We start from the raw sequence: 17,936 nt of genomic DNA on the forward strand, positions 1-17,936 counted from the left end.
TTTGCCAACACATAGTCTAACCCCCAGTGCTCATCGCGTCAGGTCAGTGCCCGTCACCCAGTCACCCCAACACCCCCCCACCTCCCTTCAACTGCCCCTTGTTTGTGTCCCAGAGTTAGGGGTTGCTCATGTCCTGTCTCCCTCTGTGATTTTTACCACTCATTTTAAGAGATGCTTAACCGACTGAGCCATCTGGGCGCTCTTCTGTATTTCTCACCGCATCAAAATATCACAGGCAAACACACTGAATTAAAGACAAGGTATAGTTTGGACGTTTTGTTTTGTTTTTTTTTTTTTTAGTTTGGACTTTTAAAAATCACCAAATTCCATGCTGGCTTCGAGGCACTTGCTCTAAATATAATAACGCACGCTGGTTAAAGTGAGAGGTAAGCGCCCATTCCACACCGTCATCACCCAGATCCCATCACTCCTCAGACATCGGAGATGCCACCTGCTGTGAATGCACAAACACAAAGCTTCAGCACAGAACCTAGCAACAAATAAAAATGGACTATACACCACATAATTTACAGTGAGGGGTCTGCATCTGAAAGCCAATAAATATATCATATCATAGAATTTTTTTTGACAGAAACAACACATGATCACTTCAAAAGATGAAAAAAAAAAACATTTGACGAAACCCAACCCTCCTTCCTGATGCCTGGGTTCTGGGATCAAGTCCCCCATCGGGCTCCCTGCATGGAGTCTGCGTCTCCCTCTACCTGTGTCTCTGCCTCTCTCTGTGTGTCTCTCATGAAAAATAAAATCTTTTTAAAAAAACGTAAGTTGTACACTACACAAGAAAACAAAGAAGACGTTTGTGACTTGAGGGTCAGAGACATAACCAAAATCACAAGAAACGAGAAACGGCCCACTGATAACTGGTAAACCAGACCGGCTGCTCTGAGAAATCCCCAGTAAGAAAGGAAAGCACAAGCTGCACACGCAGGAACAGCCACACGTCGCAGCAGCAAGCGTCCTGTGTACAAAGACCACAAAGAGCCTTCAAATTCATAGTAAGAAAACAATGTTTTTAAGAAATGGACAGGGGCAGCCCCGGTGGCGCAGCAGTTTAGCGCCCCCTGCAGCCCAGGGTGTGATCCTGGAGACCTGGGATCGAATCCCACGTCGGGCTCTCTGTGTGGTGCCTGCTTCTCCCTCTGCCTGTGTCTCTGCCTCTCTCTCTCTCTCTGCCTCTATGAATAAATAAAATAAAATCTTAAAAAAAAAAAAGAAATGGACAAAAAACTCGGACACGTCGCCAGAGTGGGGATGCCGACGGTACAGCAGTGAAACTGACACTGGGGACACAATAGGTGTGGACCAGCGTGAGCTGGCACACGGGGCCGGCGTGGCCGCTGAGGGCCACCTAGCCAGTCTTAGACCCTGGCACACGCACTAACCCCTGCATCTCACCCTTTACCCTAGAGAAAGGAAGACCTACGTTCCCATGAAAACCTGTACGTCCGAGTCCACAGCGGTTCCCTCCACTGTCTGGAGGGACAAGCCCACTGTTCTCAACAGGTGCTCCGTGTGGCGCGGAACACGGCGCGGGGCGGATGAGGCCTAGCAGCCCCCCAGGGGCCCGCACAGGCCACTGCTCCTACACCACACCCTGGCAGCGAAACCACAGTGACCGCCGGCCCGCGAGCACGAGGCCACGATGGGACGGGTTGGCCCGGGCCAGCCCGACGGCGACCAGGCACACTGAAGGAAGGAGACTCCCCCTAGAAGAGTCTGGAAGGTGGGAGGGGGCTCGGGGAGGACCCTGCCCTGCTGCCCACACGAGGCGTCCGTGTCCTCCCTCCCCGCACCAGCCGACGCCTGACTTCCTCCTTGGGACTTGTACTTGCACTTGCACGCAGAGCAGTCCCTCCTGCGTTTCCACCTGGCCCTACCATTCCCAAAGAAACCCAGTCTGTTGGCACAATGACCGGCTGTTTTGCTCTCAAGGCTGGCCTGGTGGCGCTCAATAGGTCGACACAAACTGCATGCCCCAGGGTCAACCTCGCTGTGTTATTTTAATATATTCAAATGCAGTGAGTGGCCAGGGAAGGCCTCAGCTGGAGACCTGGGAGTCTGGGCAGCCGGGGCATGCCTGGGGGTGAGCAGCAGAGGGCCCTCCCTGGGAGGCATCAGCTCGCTCAGAGCACTGGGAGTGCAGAGGAGCCCCGGGGTCGCAGAGGGGGGCAGGCAGGAGTGCCAGGCCCCTGGGGGCCCCGGAGGCAGGTAGGGAACTGCTGGAGTGCCGGGAGCTGGGAGGGACAGGGACGCCAGTGACCTGCCATTCCCAGAACGGGGACCTGCCTTCTGGGAAGGGGACCTTGGACGAGCCAACGCAGAGACAGGAGGCCAGGCTGGGAGGTGGGGGCAGTGGGGCAAGCCCTCTCCCCACCCCTAGCTCCCTACCTCTGTGCCCCGCCATCCGTCTGCAGATGCCAGCAGTGGCCCCAAGGACTCCTGGTGGGAAAGAGCTCCAGGTCCCAGCCCCTTTCTCGGGTCCGGGAGGCCACCATACGCCACCTCTGGCCCTGCAGCCTGCCCACCACACACGTGGTGCTGTTCCCGTCCCCACGGGCCCAGGGTCACACAGCCATGATGCCCCCTCTGTGCCCAGTGATACCCTGTGGCTTATGGGGGCCTGGGGCCCTGGTAGGTGGCCTCTGGCAGAAGCAGCCAGCGCTCTCCCAGGCACCAGTGGCACATTCAGAACACAGCTTGGTTGCTTCCACGTGCTCATTTCATTTCATCGGACTGGAAGTGGGAGAGGGGAGAAGGGAGAGGGGGGCGGGGGGGGGGAGGGTGGGCAGGACTTGGGGCCCACGGGGCCTGGGTCAGGGAGCAGGACCCCACATAGCTGGGGCTCCCAGTCAGGGGCCAGAGGGCATGGGGGGGGCCTGGGTCTCTTCTCCCTGGAGCCCACAGGGCCTGGCTTGCTGGAGCTGAGCGGAGCAGAGGAGCAGAGCGGGCCGGTGGGTAGGTTCAGGCATTTCTCTGCTCCGGGGGAAGGTACTCAAGGCCCAGGTGCCTGAATATGTCTTCCTCCGAAGCTGCGTGGAAAAGCATCTTCTGCAACAGGAGTGGGGGTGTTAATGCCTGGGAGCCCCCCACCCCACTGTGCTGGCTTCCTTGAGAAGGGTGGGGGGATGGGGAAGGGGAAGGGGGAGGGGAGGGGGAGGGGAAGGGCAGTGGAACCCAGCAGGCTCCTCTCCCAGGCATCCCTCCCCAGGCATCTCCCCCCCAAGCTGGCTCCTCCCCCAGCAGGCTCCTCCTCCAGGGCATCCCTCCCAGGCATCCCCCCAGCAGGCTCCTCCCCCCACATCCTCCCCCAGTAGGCTACCCCCCAGCAGGCTCCTCCCCCAGGCATCCTCCCACCCCCAACACACCTGCTCTGGATCAAAAAGCCCGCAGCTGTTCAGCCACAGCCCCCTCTCCTTCCGGCAGAAGCGGCGCAGCTCCCTCTGGAAGTGCTGTGGGGAGAGCAGGAGTGGCAGCGCCGCTCACGTGCCCCAGGCCCGCTCCGCAGCATGCACCCTACCTTGGAGCCTGTCCAGCCCAGCAGGGCGAAGGGGAGCCGGCTGATGGGGACCGCCACCAGGTCCACCCGCACAGCCTTCCGGGTGGGGCAGGGCCCCTGGGTGCTCCCCACAGGCACCCCTGAGGGCTGCGGCAGGCCGAGAATGCAGAAAGTCCTCTCAAAGGCATCCATGGGGTGGCTCTGGCGGGGCGGGGGCTCGGCGTGTCCGCAGCCACCTCGGTGGTGCTGCTGGTACAGGACGAGGCCCTGCGGGGACAGCAGGCATGGCAGCCACCGTGGCATGGGGCTGGGGGCCAGGAGCCAGGGCCAGGCCGCACACTCGGGACAGGCCCGGGAGCCCCTCACCTGCTTCTCCAGACACTGCATCACTTTGGGCAGCAGCCCTGCCTCCCGGCCCTCCTGGGGGTGGCTGAGGAGCAAGTCCACGTCGTGGCCCTGCAACTTCCCCCTGAGGGGGTCCGGTCTGAGCTGCGGGCCACCCCGGGGCTGTAGCTTCAGTGTCCTCCCGAGTCCTGCCGGTGGGGAAGGCCCTCCCTCCGTGGCTGGCCTCTGGTGCCTTTGCGGGGGAGGACCAGGGCCATGGCTGGGGACACCAGATCCCTCACCTCCGGAAGCCACCAGCCAGCGTCACGGTGGCCCCAGGCAGGATGGGCGCCACAGCTGCCTTCACCAGCTGCAGCAGCGCCTCGGCGTCGGGCCGCTGGACTGGGGTGCTCAGGTCCCGGTAGTGCTGGAGCCCTGAGGACAGCACAGCTCTCCTGACCTTCCAGGCCCCACCAGCTCGCGCTCTCCACCGCCCCTCCTCCCTTTTCCAGAGCAAACTCTCCCTTGGAGGGGCCTGTAGATTCACGTGCAGCAGCCGAGGGGAAAGCCAGAGGCCCCCTGTGCTCCTGTCCGGTTCTCCCACCAGCAGCACCCGGCCTGGCAGGATGCTGAGAGGGATGCAGCCACAATGCACCCTTTGAATGCCTCGGTTTCCCATCCATAAAAGGGACCAGAAAGTGATAAAGACGTGGAGGTGGCAGCTGTGCACTCAGGGAGCCCCTCACTGGGCCCTGGGCCCTCTCAGCACCTGCCTGAGGGTGGCTGCTTCCGCACTTAGGAGAGGCCCGAGAGGGGGAGCCACAGCCCTTGGCAGCCCTTGGCAGTGTGGGCTCTCAGTAAGTGCTGCTGGCAGTTCCCTCTTCACCACCAGTGGTGACATTGCCTGATGTCCCACTGGACACAGGATTCCATGAGTCTCAACCCCCTCCAGCCTGAGGGAAGATGCTCGATGAAGTGGTGGGTGCGGGGCTGTGGGACACCTTGGGCAGGCCCCCAACCCCGGCCACGTGGAGAGAACAGAATGCGATAACACCTGCTACCCGCTGGCTCGCACGGAGAAACTCACAGACCCCGTGCTTCACAGCGAACTGAGCCTCAGAGAAGTCGACCTGCCTAGTAAGTGGCTGAGACAGGCCTCAACCCAGAGCTGACAAGCTCTCAGGTGCCACCTGCTATGAGCAGGCCCCGTCCTGAACCTCTCCCGTCACACAGGTCCCTATGCCATCAGTAGGCGTGCCAGGACACCAGCCCCACAGAGCACGGGCCGATCAGACACAGCCTTCCCTTCCTGGAATCAGGAGTAAAAGGCCCAGGCCTGGCCCTGGTCCAAGTCCAACCAGGAGGTGAGAAGGTCTCAGCAGCCACGGTGCTGTCCCTGTCCACTACGAAAAGGCTGCAATGGATCTTGACCCCACTAGGTGGGAACCAGGAAGCCCAGCTGAGGGGCCTGCGTACCACCAGGGCCCCGGGGCCTCATCCTTTCTGAGGCTCACCTGCTTTCTGCTGCTGGGTCAGCCTCTGGGGCTGCTCCTGGAGGCTGTCCAGGGTCCGCAGCCCTTCCCGGTACCACCGGTCAGCAGTCTTTACCCCAACGCCGAAGATCCCCATGAAAAGCTGTTTGGTGGATGAGCACAGCATGGTCAGGAGGAAGCACAGGCTGGAGCTGGAGTCACTGCCTGGCCACAGGGAACCACACCACGGGAGCTACCTTTCATCAGGGCGGCTGGCCCCACACGGCTCTCCCACAAAGGGTGGGCCCACACCTCAGTGCCAGCAAGTCACCTCTTTCCTCGCCAGCCACGGCTTATTGGTCAGAGGTAGGCACCTGCCCCAGCCAATCCCCTCTCTGGAAATTTTTGGAAGCAAAACAGAAGGTCAGGTCTGTGCAGTGGTGGAGGCCATAACCCAGGGAAGGGGAGCCTCCTACGGCCAGGTCTCTGTGGGTGGAGGCAGCCAGCGTGCAGATAGGAGGAGGAACCTGGTGGCATTGGGGGCCGCGAGCCCTGCCCATCTTGGGCTATGCTGGCCATCGCCGCCTCCCTCCTCTAAACCAGGAGCTCGGGTCCCGACAGAAACCATGCTCAGAACAACCTAACCACGCTGCTGACGGCAATAAACTCCTAACTCTCAATCTCCTCTCTATGGGTCTGGGCACCCGCTAGGCACCTACCTGGGACCCTCCGTCCTTCATATGTGGCTCCCTCTCTGAAGCCCCTGTTGGCCCTCACGACATTCTGGGCCACCTCCCAGAGCCTGCTGACCCTCCTTGCCAGGGAAGCCCCACGCCCTCAATGGGGGCTGACCAGACAGGTGTCAGAGCAGTGTGACTGAGGTGGCCAGAGACTCTGGCTCACCAGGTCAGCAGCGGCAGGAACAGTGGAAGGTGTGCTGTGACACAGGCAGGGCGACAAGCAGGGTGTGAGATCACAGGGAGGCAGGGCAAGGATGAGCACCCCATAGACTCAAGTGTTTCCATGACCCTCCAGAAGGTTAAGTTCCGTCCGGTAGGCTGTGTTTAAGGTGCCGGAGCATACGATACACTGGAGCATATTCCACTGATGGTCCAATGAGAACAGATGGTTCTGAGCGATCGACAAAATTCCCTGTCTAAACCCCAGCTTCTCCTTGCCCATCCAGGCTTGGCTGCCTCGCGCATATCGGGTGTCAGCCTAGCTGCCACTCCTTGGAGAGACCTCCTCTGACCCCTGGGCGCCCCTGCTCACCTCCTGGATAGGGTTGGAACTGTGCTGTCATCTGGGGGAGGCTAGTGGGCTCCAGGTCCCTGCTGGGCTCCCCACTGCACATACCTTCATGGTTTGGTACCGCTCCGAGAGCCGGACTCTCTCTACCTCCTCACACACTCCCTGTTCCAGCAGCTCCTACGGACAAGGCACAGGTCTCAGCCTGACTGCAGACCAGAGCTGGGCCCCTGGGACCAGGCGCTGCATCCCCGCAGGGTCCCGGGAGGCAGCAATGCTCCTGGCCTCACAGCCCCGGGGTCCTGGGAACACAAATGACCAGGCCTGGGACGTGTAAACCGTGGCTTTTCAAGACATAGCTGGTGTATTCAATGGTAATGTATTCATAGCTTCATTCAAAAGCTTAGCTGACTTCAAGAGTCTGTTTGGGGCTGCATGTACTCCCCAAGTGGTAAGTGTGCCATCAGCTGGTCTGGCTTCACAGGACACATCAAGGATGTCATATCTTGGATCCTTAAATACTTTCTATTTTAAAAAGAAATGCTCCAAGGCAGGGTTTCCCTCCACCATTGCAGACGGCGGGGCCGATGCCCAGTCCTGCCGGTCCCTCCCAGCCACCGGGTGTGGGCTGCACTTACAGAGGAGGACTCGGAGGGTGGCTGGCCCCAGCTGGAAGCCAGCCTCCATAGGGCACTCAGCCTCTGACCACCTGTGTCATGACCCCCAGGCCACCTCTGGCCTGCATTCCTGATCCACCCCTTAACTGTACTGAGCACCTACCTGGACGACCCTGCGGGAGTGTTCCCCAAAGTGCGGCAGCCCCTGCAGCTGGCTCAGGGCCGTGACCGGGCTTGGAAGGGCCTTGAGCACTGCAGCTGCCCTATGGAAGGAGAGGAAGCGGCCCTCGCTGCCCTCAAAGCCTGCGGCCTCCGCCAGCATCTCCAGGGCCTCCTGCAGGGAGAGGCTGTTAGTGAAGGGCAAGGGTGCCTCACTCCCCACCCTCTAGCTCTCAGCCACCTGTCCCCAGGCTGGCACGGGCCTGCTCCCACCCCAGGGATGCTGGGAACCCAAGGCTCACAGAGAGGCTGCTGTTGTGGTGTGTGAGGGGTGTGGGCCGCTGGCAGGCATAGGGCAGCATCCTCGCTGGGCAGGGCAGCCCTTTCCTGGGCGCAGCCACCTGTGGACAGGCCATACAGAGGCCACTCAGAGGCTGCCCCCAGACCCTGGCCTCTGACAGGGACAGGAAGCACAGAGGCAGCCCTGCCCTGCTGAGCTGGCTGAGGAGGGGCTCTTCCCCCAGAGCAGTACAGATGGCGCCTGCTGACTCTCACAGAGGACTGTCCCTGTCCCTGCGCACAATGCATGCGCTCCACCTCCGGAACCCTGCCAATCATGCACCAGCAGTGCACGTCATCCCCACCTCACAGACAGGGACATGGGCTGGGGGCCCACAGGCGGAGCCAGGGCGGCACCGCGGGCAGCCCTACTCTGAGCCCACCCCTGCATCCCCTGGCTCTGCATGCCCAGGAAGCGCTGACCGGGGGGGCAGAGGCCACAGACCCACAGCACTCCGAGGACAGCCTCCTGCTGGTCCTGGCGCTCTCTCACCTGGGGTTACTGTCTCACTACTTGAGCAAGAAAGGCCTGAAAATGCTAAAAACAAGTGGACCCCAGGAGCTTACACCAATGACAGGAGCAGAAACCAGGAGGGCCTGGCCTCCCAGGGCCCCTGTGGTCTCTGCACTACCCCTACCCCTCGCCTTACCTGAAGCCAACATGTCGCCCGTCCCACCGAGCTACAGCCTGCACCCAGCCACCCAGCTTACCTCCAGGCGGTGCCGGCACTCCACGGGTACCGGCTGCCCGGCTGCCATGCTTTCTGTGAACCAGCTTATGTCCAGCAGTGCCGGGCGGGAGCATCGCTGGGGAGAGGCTGTGGCCGCCCTGTGCTCCTGCCAGTGGCTGGCCTCCTCTGCTGAGGTCTGTTCCATCACCACGTGTGTCACCTCAGAGCTGGGCAGGGAGAGAAGTGAAGACCAGAGGTCCCTGTCCACCCTGCTCCGTGCCACCAGGCCTTCACTTACTGTCCCCTCTGCCTGGCGGGCACCCCTTCTCGCAGATGGACACCCCTGCAATCCCAGCCCCCACAGAGCTGCGGTTCTCTGCTCTAGCTGTGATCACAGGCCCAGCCCATGCTTCTGCTAACTTGTCTGTTCTCCTCTCCCCTGGCCCCCGAGAAAGGAGTTCCTTAGGGGGCAGGACCAAGGGACCTTCATCTGAGTGCTGGACCCAGACTACTTGGGTTTGAACCCCAGCTCTGCCACATACATGCGGTGAGCCCTTGGGCGGGTCACTTCTCTGTGCCCTGATTTGCTCCCTTTTAAAGCAGATTAACAGCACCTCTACTGTGTAGCATGGTTACAATGATTAAACAAGCTAATAAACAAAAGGGCTTAGCACACAGCACACTAAACTTTTCAAAGCGGGTATAACCATGGGGAATGGTTGAACGAATGAGTGAGTGAGTGAAAGAACGAATGAGCGGCAGGGCGAGCAGCTGGGGCACTGGCCCCTGGTTTGTTTGCTCTTTCACCTTCAAACCTAAGGGAACCCATTTCCTTAACCTCAGCAGTGTCTCTGTGGCTGATTTTTGCCGATCTTGGAGCCTCACTCCCACCACTGTCTCAGCCAGGAGGAGAGAGGGCAGTTTGGCTAACAGGGCAGCAAGACGGGTTCACCCAGGGCAGAAGGCCGTGAGCCAGGGGGCCCTCTGCCACCGCACACACCCGTCTCGGTCTTCAGGAAGCTTCTGGTAGGTTCTCTCCTTGTCCTACAGAGCACTCCTGGCCGAGGCGCTAGCACACTTTTATGGAAGAGGGTATTGAGAGAAAAGCCACAGAAGCATGAAGTGCCAAGGTTAACTTGGACTCCAAAGTCTCAGGTGCCCCTCTGCCCTGGGGGTCAGCTGCCAGGTGAGTCATTTTGGATTTCAATGGTCTGAGCTGAAAAGAAACACCACTTGTGAAAGTGGCTGGTAACTTGCAAAGTTCTGAGCAGGGCACTTTGTACTGAGGCCCTCAAACCCACAGCCAGGGTGTGGGGCCTGCGGGCGAGGCCACACCCACAGAGTCCCCCCCCCCCGCGGAAGACGCCCCAGGCAGGTGCCCGCCTCCCGCCCCGGGGCCGCAAGGCTCTCCTCCAGCGCGCACCTGTAGGCATCCAGGACCCGGAAGCCCTTGGAGAGCGCCAGGCGCGTGAGGAAGGCCCGGCGGCTGCGGCCCATGTGTGGCTCGGCCAGGTAGATGGCGACGCCGGGGAAGCGCGCCTCGGAGGAGGCAGGGTCGCCGGGGGCCCCGACCTGCGCTCGCCGCCGCTTCGGGAGCATCCTGTCTCGGCCGCGGGCAGGCGCCGGAAAAGGCACGCGGAAATCGGAAGAAAGGCGGCGAAGGCCGCTGGAAGGGGAAGCGGCACCTGAGGGTCCCGGCGAGCAGGCCTCCCCCATGCAAATCAGGCCGCTCCGGGCCCGCCCACGCTCCCCGGGATCCCGTCGGCGCGGCGCCCGGGCTCCATGCAAATAGCGCCGGAGGACGCGCCTTATATGCAAATGACTCGTGGAGGGACTGGGAAGTGCGCGGGCGCGGGGCGAACGGGGCGAACCGGGCGGGGCCGGGATGGAGCCAGTGAGTGCGGGGGCGGGGCCGGGGTGGAGCCAGTGAGCGCGGGGGCGGGGCGGAGCCAGTGAGCGCGGGGGCGGAGCCAGTGAGGGCGGGGCCGGGGCGGGGGCCAGTGAGGGCGGGGCCGGGGCGGAGCCAGTGAGCGCGGGGCCGGGGCGGAGCCAGTGAGGGCGGGGCCGGGGCGGAGCCAGTGAGCGCGGGGCGGAGTCAAGGCGGAGCCAGTGAGGGCGGGGCCGGGGCGGAGCCAGTGAGCGCGGGGGGCGGGGCGGAGCCAGTGAGGGCGGGGCCGGGGCGGAGCCAGTGAGGGCGGGGCCGGGGCGGAGCCAGTGAGCGCGGGGGGCGGGGCGGAGCCAGTGAGGGCGGGGCCGGGGCGGAGCCAGTGAGCGCGGGGCGGAGTCAAGGCGGAGCCAGTGAGCGCGGGGGCGGGGCCGGGGGCGGGGGGTGGCGTGCGTCCCCGCAGGGGTGCTGTGCAGTGAGGGGAAAGTCATGGGGACCCGCGGGGGTGGGTGGGAGCAGAAGGTTGGAACAGGCTGGACTGGTCTTCCCGTGGGTGGTGTGGGTACCACTGGCTGGCCGTTTGGAAAAATAGAAGCTGGCTTCCTCTGTCGGTCCGCAAGAGCAGAATAAAATCCAGATGGATGAAACATCCACATCCAAGAGGAAGCAAACTCGTCCTGGAAAGTGGACGGATGTTTTATGGTCAATCGCAGTAACCCTGGAGAAGTGGAAGAAGAGAATGGCAGACGTGACCGTATGCAAATTGAAAATGTGATAAAATTTAAAATTAAAAGGCAGGCAGGGGAGGAGGGGGGAGTGTGTGATGTATTTTGAAATCGTCAAATTCCTGTCATTGTGAAACTGTCCACAGACCAATAAGAAAAAGACAATGAGGGCAGCCCGGGTGGCTCAGCGGTTTAGCTCCGCCTTCAGCCCAGGGCGTGATCCCAGAGTCCCGGGATCAAGTCCCACGTTGGGCTCCCTGCATGGAGCCTGCTTCTCCCTCTGCCTGTGTCTCTGCCTCTCTCTTTCAGTCTGTGTCTCTCATGAATAAATAGATAAATCTTTAAAAATAAAATAAAAGTATTTCCTTCCCTCTGAATGTCCTCTGCCTCTGGCCAGGAGGTAGAGGCAACTTCTAATGACCCATCACATCCTAATGCTACAAATGCTGGGCAACTTGCAAAACTGAGGAACACAGGGCCTTCTACAGGCCCTGGGAGGCCTTGTGAGGGGAGGAGGACCCTCCACGCCGACGGAGTGGAGACCTAAGCCCTGTGAGCAAGGCTGCAGGACTGCGTGTGAGGTGCTATCTTTCCCTGGACCACTGGGTCACCACTGCCTGGCCCGCTGGGAAGTGGAAGCCTTAGCCCTCTCCTTCCACTAAAGCTGCCTGGGGGATTCCCAGACTACCTCAGTCCCCAACCTCAGAGACTGTCCTCATGCTGAGACCACCCGTCAAAACGTCAGAGAGGCCCTTGCAGCCTCGCTGGGGGCTGCAGTCCCCCACTTGCTCTGCTCTGTGGCTGTCTCACTCACTCTTGCCCGGATATATGAGTTTGCATTTTTCCAAGATGAATCCCATCTAGCCATTTCCTGTTTCCATTTCCAGCTCAGAGAGGTCCCTGGGGGTGATCTTTCCACCCACATGACCTTCACAAAACCTCCCCGTGGACCACCTTCTCAAAAACTCGTTTTGGTGCTTTTTGCACCTGCCCCCGGCCTGTGGGGCCGGGGCCCTGCCCAGGCTCTGGGGCCCACCCCTCCTCTGGGTTCCTGGCTTTTGGAGCTGTTTGCCAGCAGCATTCCAGGAGCGCATGATCAGACTGCTGATGCTGCTGGCCGGGTGGTTCTGGCACTTGTCCTGGGCCTTCCTGAGCTTCCCTCTACACCACGGTGGCTGTGGGGTACCTGCTGTGTTAGCTCAGGTGGGTGTAACATAATTCTACACCAGAAGCTTGAATGACAGACACTTCTCACAGTCTGGAGGCCGCAAGTCCAGCATCAAGTACAGGCAGGCCGACTTCATTCTGAGGCCTCCTGTCAGCACCCACGGCCTGTTCCTGAGCTGCGAGGAGACACAGCAAGAGAGAGATCTCCACCTCGCCATTCACCGCTAATTCCATTCAATCAGGACCCTACCCTTAGGACCACATTTAACCTTATTGCTTCCTAAAAGCCCTATCTCTGAATATACTTACATTGGGGGTTAGGGCTGCAGCATGTGAATTTGCGGGGTGGAGGAGGAAGACACAATTCAGCCCACGGCACTTTGCGTTTTCACATCCCACGATAAACCAAGTGGCTTAAAACGAGAGAACTTTATTCTCTCCCAGCTCTGGAGGCCAGAGTTCCAAGATCAAAGTGTAAGCAGGGCCATGCTTCCTGTGGGGGCTCTAGGAGAGGACCCTTCCTGACTCTTCTAGCTTCCAGTGGCTCCTGGGAGGGCTAGGCTGGTGACTGCCTCGGCCCATCCCTCCGTTCCTCTATTCTTTTCTTTTTTAAGATTTTATTTAGTCATGAGAGACACAGAGAGAGAGGAAGACACAAGCAGAAGGAGAAGCAGGCTTCCTGCAGGGACCCCCATGTGGACTCCGGTGCGGCACTCGGTCCTGGAACTCCAGGCAGACACTCAACCGCTGAGCCACCCAGGTGGCCCCCTCCCTTCCTCTTTTCTGATGAAGGCCCCAGTCATTGAGGTTAAATAAAGCCTGCCCTACCTAATTCAGGGTGACCTCATCTTGAAATTTCTTATCTTAATGACACCTGCAAAGACTCTTATTCCAAATAAGGTCCCATTCTGAGGTTCCAGGTGGACATAACTTGGGGGCACCACCGTTCGACCCACCACTCTGAGTCTACAGCTCTGACCTGGGCTCAGCTCTGGGTTCTGCTAATGGACTCTGTGGCCAACCTTCCCTGATCTGCAAAGATCTGTCAGAGCCACAGGATTTCATTTCTGACAGGAATAGATGTGTTAGTGCTAGGGGCTGTGGCTTGCCAAGGGCCTGGAACATTGTATACCAAGAAGAGACGTTTTGCTTCTGAGAAACCATACTGCCTTTTTTTGGGGCGGGGAGGGGTTGCTGACTGGATGGTGCCTTAGCCCATCTGGGCCGCTATACTAAATATATAGCTGGTGGCTTATAAACAGTAGATGTTTACTTGTCAGGGTTCAGGAGTCTGGAACTGCAGATTCAGTGTTGGGGAAGGTTGCACCCTTCTTGCTGTGTCCCCACACGGTGGAAGGGGTGAAATAGGGCACCTCGTTCATGAGGGCCCTGATCCCATCCCGGAGGGCTCCACCCTCATGACCTCATTACATCTCAAGGCCCACTTTCTGAATCCAGCACCATGGGTGTCAGGATTCCAACCCGTCAATCTGGGGGTGGGGGTCAGGGGGACACAAACAGAGTCTGTGTAAGAAGGAGGTAGGGGAGTGGGAGGCCTCAGGTCAGGATCTGGAGAGGCCAGAGGGTAGAGGACAGCCTCTGAACCCCCGGCCCTGCAACCACAGGAACTGGGCCTGAGCGTGATGGCCTAGAGGCTCGTGGTTCAGTGCACTTCTCTGGGTTCATCTGGCCAACCAGCCCTGGCTCAGTGGGGCACCAGAGTGGGGAGCTAAGGGGTTATGGGAAGAGGGACATTCGCTGACCCAAATTCCATCACAAATGGACAAAATTGTCTACTCTTCCCACCACAGTTTATTTCATTTATGTAATGACAAGATATAAGGTCACTCTGCTCTTGAAGGAGTTTGACAGCCATCAGTGAAGGGAGACCTCGCGGAGACGGAGCTGGACCTTCCAGCAGGGGACGCTCGCAGCCCTCCCAGCGAGGCCATCCGCGGACCCCACTGGAAGAGCCCAGCTCGGCCTTCCAGGCCAGACCTGGGAGGCGGGAGCCCTTCTGGACAGACAGACGGACAGACAGATGCTTCCCTGCAGGCCCCCCGCCCCCGCCCCGCCACCTCAGGTTTTGCCAGCGTGTGGGTCTCAGATTGCAGTTCTTTTATTCCCGAATAAACCATCTGTTCCTGGTAAAACAACTGGCAGTTTTATTGTTAAGGTTAACAGAACCAACGTCCTTTATTTAGATATCGTCCCATTTACTACTGTTATCACTGAAATAAAACACAGAAAGCATGATTGGGCGTTCCAGTACTGGCTTCACGGAGAGCCCTGGGCTGGCAAGTTGAGCTGAATGGCCAAGGTCGCCTTGGAGAGCAGCCCGCAGGGTGCAGGGTCTTGAGAGGTCAGACAGGGAGGCAGCAGATGACCCCATGTTGTGGGACAGGTCAAGGTCAGAATCCGCCCTCCGTCCTTCCCCAGAGGAAGACAGGTGGGGGGGCTGCAGCTCAGGGGACGTCTAGGTCAGCGCCCTGTGCGGTTGGAAAGGGATGGGGTCTGGTGCCATGGTGGGGGGTCCTCACCGGTACACCGTGACATTCACGGTCAGCGTGGAAGAGGCCACATGCTGTGCCCTTTACTAGTTACGGTGTACACTGTTCTCTTCCCAGGCACAGAATCAGTCCTCCCGTCACGTTCCCACCTTACAGATGGAGAAATGGGTGTGGAGCTGAAGTACTGTTTCCAAGGTCACAGAGACACAGCCATGACTGAGACACTGGTTGCTTGACTGCTGAGGCATCCTCTCAGCAAATCATGCTGTGAGCACGCTCTGGCCTGAGTACCATGGGCACGGCATACTGGACACACAGCAGTCTCTGCCTTTGTTGCATTTTAGTGGAAGTAAGGCGGTATCAGTGCTGCTGTAAGCCACCCAGCTCTGGGGCCGCTTGTTACGCAGCAACAGATAGCTGCTACGATGATGGGGAGTGCCGACAGGCAGAACCAGGCCACGGAGGCAGAGGGAGGCTGTGGATGTGTGTGGCTGGGGTGGGAGCTGCACTCCGAGGCGAGGAGGCACCCGGTGGGGGTCTGGGTGCCAGGAAGAGCAAGCACCTGTGTGGCCCGCACAGAGGATGCAGGGGAGGGTCAGAAAGGGAGGCCCTTTGGCCACAGGAAGGTCTTTGACTTTTACCCAGAGGAGAGGCTTTGAGCAGGGGCGGGATGGGACCCCACTCAGGTTCCACAAGCCCATGCTGCTGTCCAGAGAGGATGGAAGAGAGCAGACCCCTCAGAGGCAGGCTGGAAGGCATGGGACCAGTGTGAGGTGTGTGAGTAGAGCGGACAGGATGATCGGCAGGTCGGATCTGGCTGTCAGAGAGGAAAAGGGCCACCTGCGCTGGCTGCTGAAAGGCTGGCTTGCCCTGTCCAAAGCAGCTCAGGAGTGGGGCTTCAGACTGGCTTTTGGGATCCCACAGAATCCAAAGGAGGGGTGCAGGGTCCGGTGTGGAAGCCCAGCCCTCTGCAGGTGTGGTCTGCAGGTCAGGGAGCAGGAGGTCACCTGCAGTGGGGACAGATGCTGGCCGTGTGTGGACACTGAACCAGGGGCCTCGTCCACTGTGAAGAGCAAGACTGTTCCCAGGGCATCGGGAGAACTGGGCAAGCCGCTGTCCTAGAAACCAAGTGGACAGGCGTGAGTGGTTGTGTCAGGCTCCCAGCGGGTCACCTGAGGTGAGGATCGAGGGCGTGAGGGTGGGTGGGGGCCTGACCCCGTAGCCCCTCTGACAGGGAGTGTGGCTGGGCCTGGCCTGCCCTCCCCTCCCCCAATGCCCCGCGTCCTCCGCCCTCTCCAGGTGCTGCTGGGTTTCATCACCAGTTACCTGGGCAGCCTAATGGGCCTAGGTCCTCTTTTTTTTTTTTTTTTTTAAAGATTTTATTTACTCATGAGAGACACTCACAGAGAAGCAGAGACCCAGGCAGAGGGAGAAACAGGCTCCATGCCTTGGAGCCCAAGGCAGGACTCGATCTCGGGTCTCCAGGGTCACACCCTGGGCTGAAGGCGGCGCTAAACCGCTGAGCCACTCGGACTGCTACGGCGCCCTCCGGCATCAGGTGACATGTCACTGTCACAGAGGGATACAAGGGACAGGACGATTGCTCTCTGCACAGGGGCCTTTTTCGGGTCCTGATTCAAACAAACAGGCTGGAGGAAGTAGAATGCGTGGAGCAACTGGGGAGGGCGCACAGGTTGCTAGTAGCTTTGAATGTGGGAGGAATTGTGGTCAGGAGTGATTGTAGGTTGTGTTAAGCAGAGGCAGAGGAGTCCTGTCTTTTAGAGGCGCGCACAGAATGTTTCCTGGTGAAGTCATAGGATGTCTGGGATTTGCTTCAAATGGTGCTGAGTAACGGGTGGACACAGGGAACAACACGGGCCACGAGCTGATACCTTAGACGCTGGCGATGGGTGGAAATTCAGCGTGTGGTCTCTCCAGGGGGGCATATGTCTGAGGGTTTAATGATGACACGTTTCTTATGCATGGGCATGCGCATGATGAGATTAGTGCTCTCCTGAGCTCATCAATGCCTGGGACATTCTGATGTGGATGGACTCTGTGTTCCCGCGTGATTGGGGAGGAGATAGAGACGCACGGAGCCCTAGTAACGTGCCGGCCTTGTGCCACTGGTGAACCGCAGTGTCCAGGTGCTGTCCTGGAAGAGCACCTGGGCCTCCTTTCCTCTGCCACGACCTCTGCCACCCACCCTGAGCAATTCTCCAATGCCGGCTGGGTGCCCTGCAATTCACCTCAGCCCCAACCCTACAGGCAGGCTGCAGCTGTTACAGGAGACCCTACAGGTTCAGGGCTCAGCCTCGCCCTGAAGTCCAGGTGCTTCTGTGCTTCTGACTGACTGGCTGTACATTGAGGTCCCCTGAACCCCTTCTTGATTTGACCATTTGTTAGCCTGACTCACAGGACTCAGGAAAAAGTTTCCCTGCGAGATTCCTTGTCACAAAGGATAGTAAAGGACAGGGATGAAGGCCAAATGAAGGCCCAGGACAGTACTGCCAGCCGATTCTGGTCCCAAGGGGCTGGAGAGCACCACGGGAAGCTCCTCGAACCCTGAACCGTGGGGGTTTGATGGAGGCTTCCGCATGGAGGCAGGATCCTGAAGCAAATCTGCACCTCGTCTCCCTTCCAGGGAAGAGGGGGTTGAGGCTGAGTACTCCAGGCTCCTAATCGTGCCTTGATCTTTCCGGCGACCCTGGTCCCTCCTGGGGCCATCCTGGAGCCCACCCAGAGTCACTCATTAGAACGGAAGACACACCCTTCACCCGGGAAATTCCAAGAGATTTAGGAACTCTGTGTCTGGGATGGGATCAAAGACTGGATGTTAGAACAAAACATGCTCCCAGGGCTCTTGTCGAGGGGGAAATTCCAAGGGTTCCAGGAGCTCCGTGTCGGGAATGAGGATGGAGGCTCATGTATGCACTTTCTGTTATTTCAGGGGTGGGACCCAGGGAGGCGGGCTCCAGCGCAGACCTCTCAGCTCTGGGCTTTCTAGAAGTGGGGAGGATTATGTAACCAACTGTTGGTTGTTCTCTCTGGGAGATTGGATATGTTCAATACAACTTAACCTCAATCGCTTTGTTATTTTGCCTCTTTTCTGATTTTTCGATGATGAGCACACACCACTGGCACAATGAGTGGAGTGTTTAATAGGCCCACAGCCAGCAGCTCTGAGTCTTTCAGCAGGTGGGGTGCAGGGGTGGGTTGGCAGTGGGGCAGGCAGGGCGCAGGCTACTCTGACTCCACAGTCCCCACCCCTGTTCCTGAGGACCCAGGCTGGCAGGACT

General features: G+C 59.4%; 1 protein-coding gene across 7 annotated transcripts; it reads right to left on the reverse strand.

The window, feature by feature from the left end:
• On the reverse strand, positions 1–10,238 carry POLM (DNA polymerase mu). Of its 7 annotated transcripts, XR_013353238.1 has the most exons (12): positions 9,774–10,234; positions 8,391–8,577; positions 7,643–7,741; positions 7,345–7,515; positions 6,673–6,744; positions 5,359–5,479; positions 4,147–4,279; positions 3,887–3,989; positions 3,542–3,787; positions 3,390–3,473; positions 2,413–3,072; positions 1–1,199 (listed from the first exon to the last, which is right to left on the reverse strand). XR_013353238.1 is itself a non-coding variant. In XM_077849895.1 (11 exons), the coding sequence occupies exons 1-11, from the start codon at positions 10,064–10,066 to the stop codon at positions 2,986–2,988; spliced, it is 1,596 nt and encodes a 531-aa protein (XP_077706021.1). In that variant the 5' UTR covers positions 10,067–10,234; the 3' UTR covers positions 2,006–2,985. The 7 variants fall into 7 exon arrangements, 6 of the variants coding, with proteins under 6 accessions (XP_077706021.1, XP_077706025.1, XP_077706026.1 ...); XM_077849895.1 differs by lacking the exon at positions 1–1,199 and having other exon boundaries at positions 2,006–3,072; XM_077849899.1 differs by lacking the exons at positions 1–1,199; positions 9,774–10,234 and adding an exon at positions 9,351–9,691 and having other exon boundaries at positions 2,006–3,072.
• Positions 10,239–17,936: the final 7,698 nt, after the last annotated feature.

Source organism: Canis aureus, chromosome 15 (genome assembly GCF_053574225.1).
Source record: "Canis aureus isolate CA01 chromosome 15, VMU_Caureus_v.1.0, whole genome shotgun sequence".
NCBI lineage: Eukaryota > Metazoa > Chordata > Mammalia > Carnivora > Canidae > Canis > Canis aureus.

Excerpts from the sequence above, each read along its gene's own strand:
- POLM (XM_077849895.1), bottom strand. The coding sequence starts at position 10,066 with ATGGGGGAGGCCTGCTCGCCGGGACCCTCAGGTGCCGCTTCCCCTTCC. Across the intron at positions 7,742-8,390 it reads AGTGCCGGCACCGCCTGGAG|GTGGCTGCGCCCAGGAAAGG; the intron begins GTAAGCTGGGTG and ends GCCTGTCCACAG. Across the intron at positions 7,516-7,642 it reads ACCACAACAGCAGCCTCTCT|GAGGCCCTGGAGATGCTGGC; the intron begins GTGAGCCTTGGG and ends CTCTCCCTGCAG.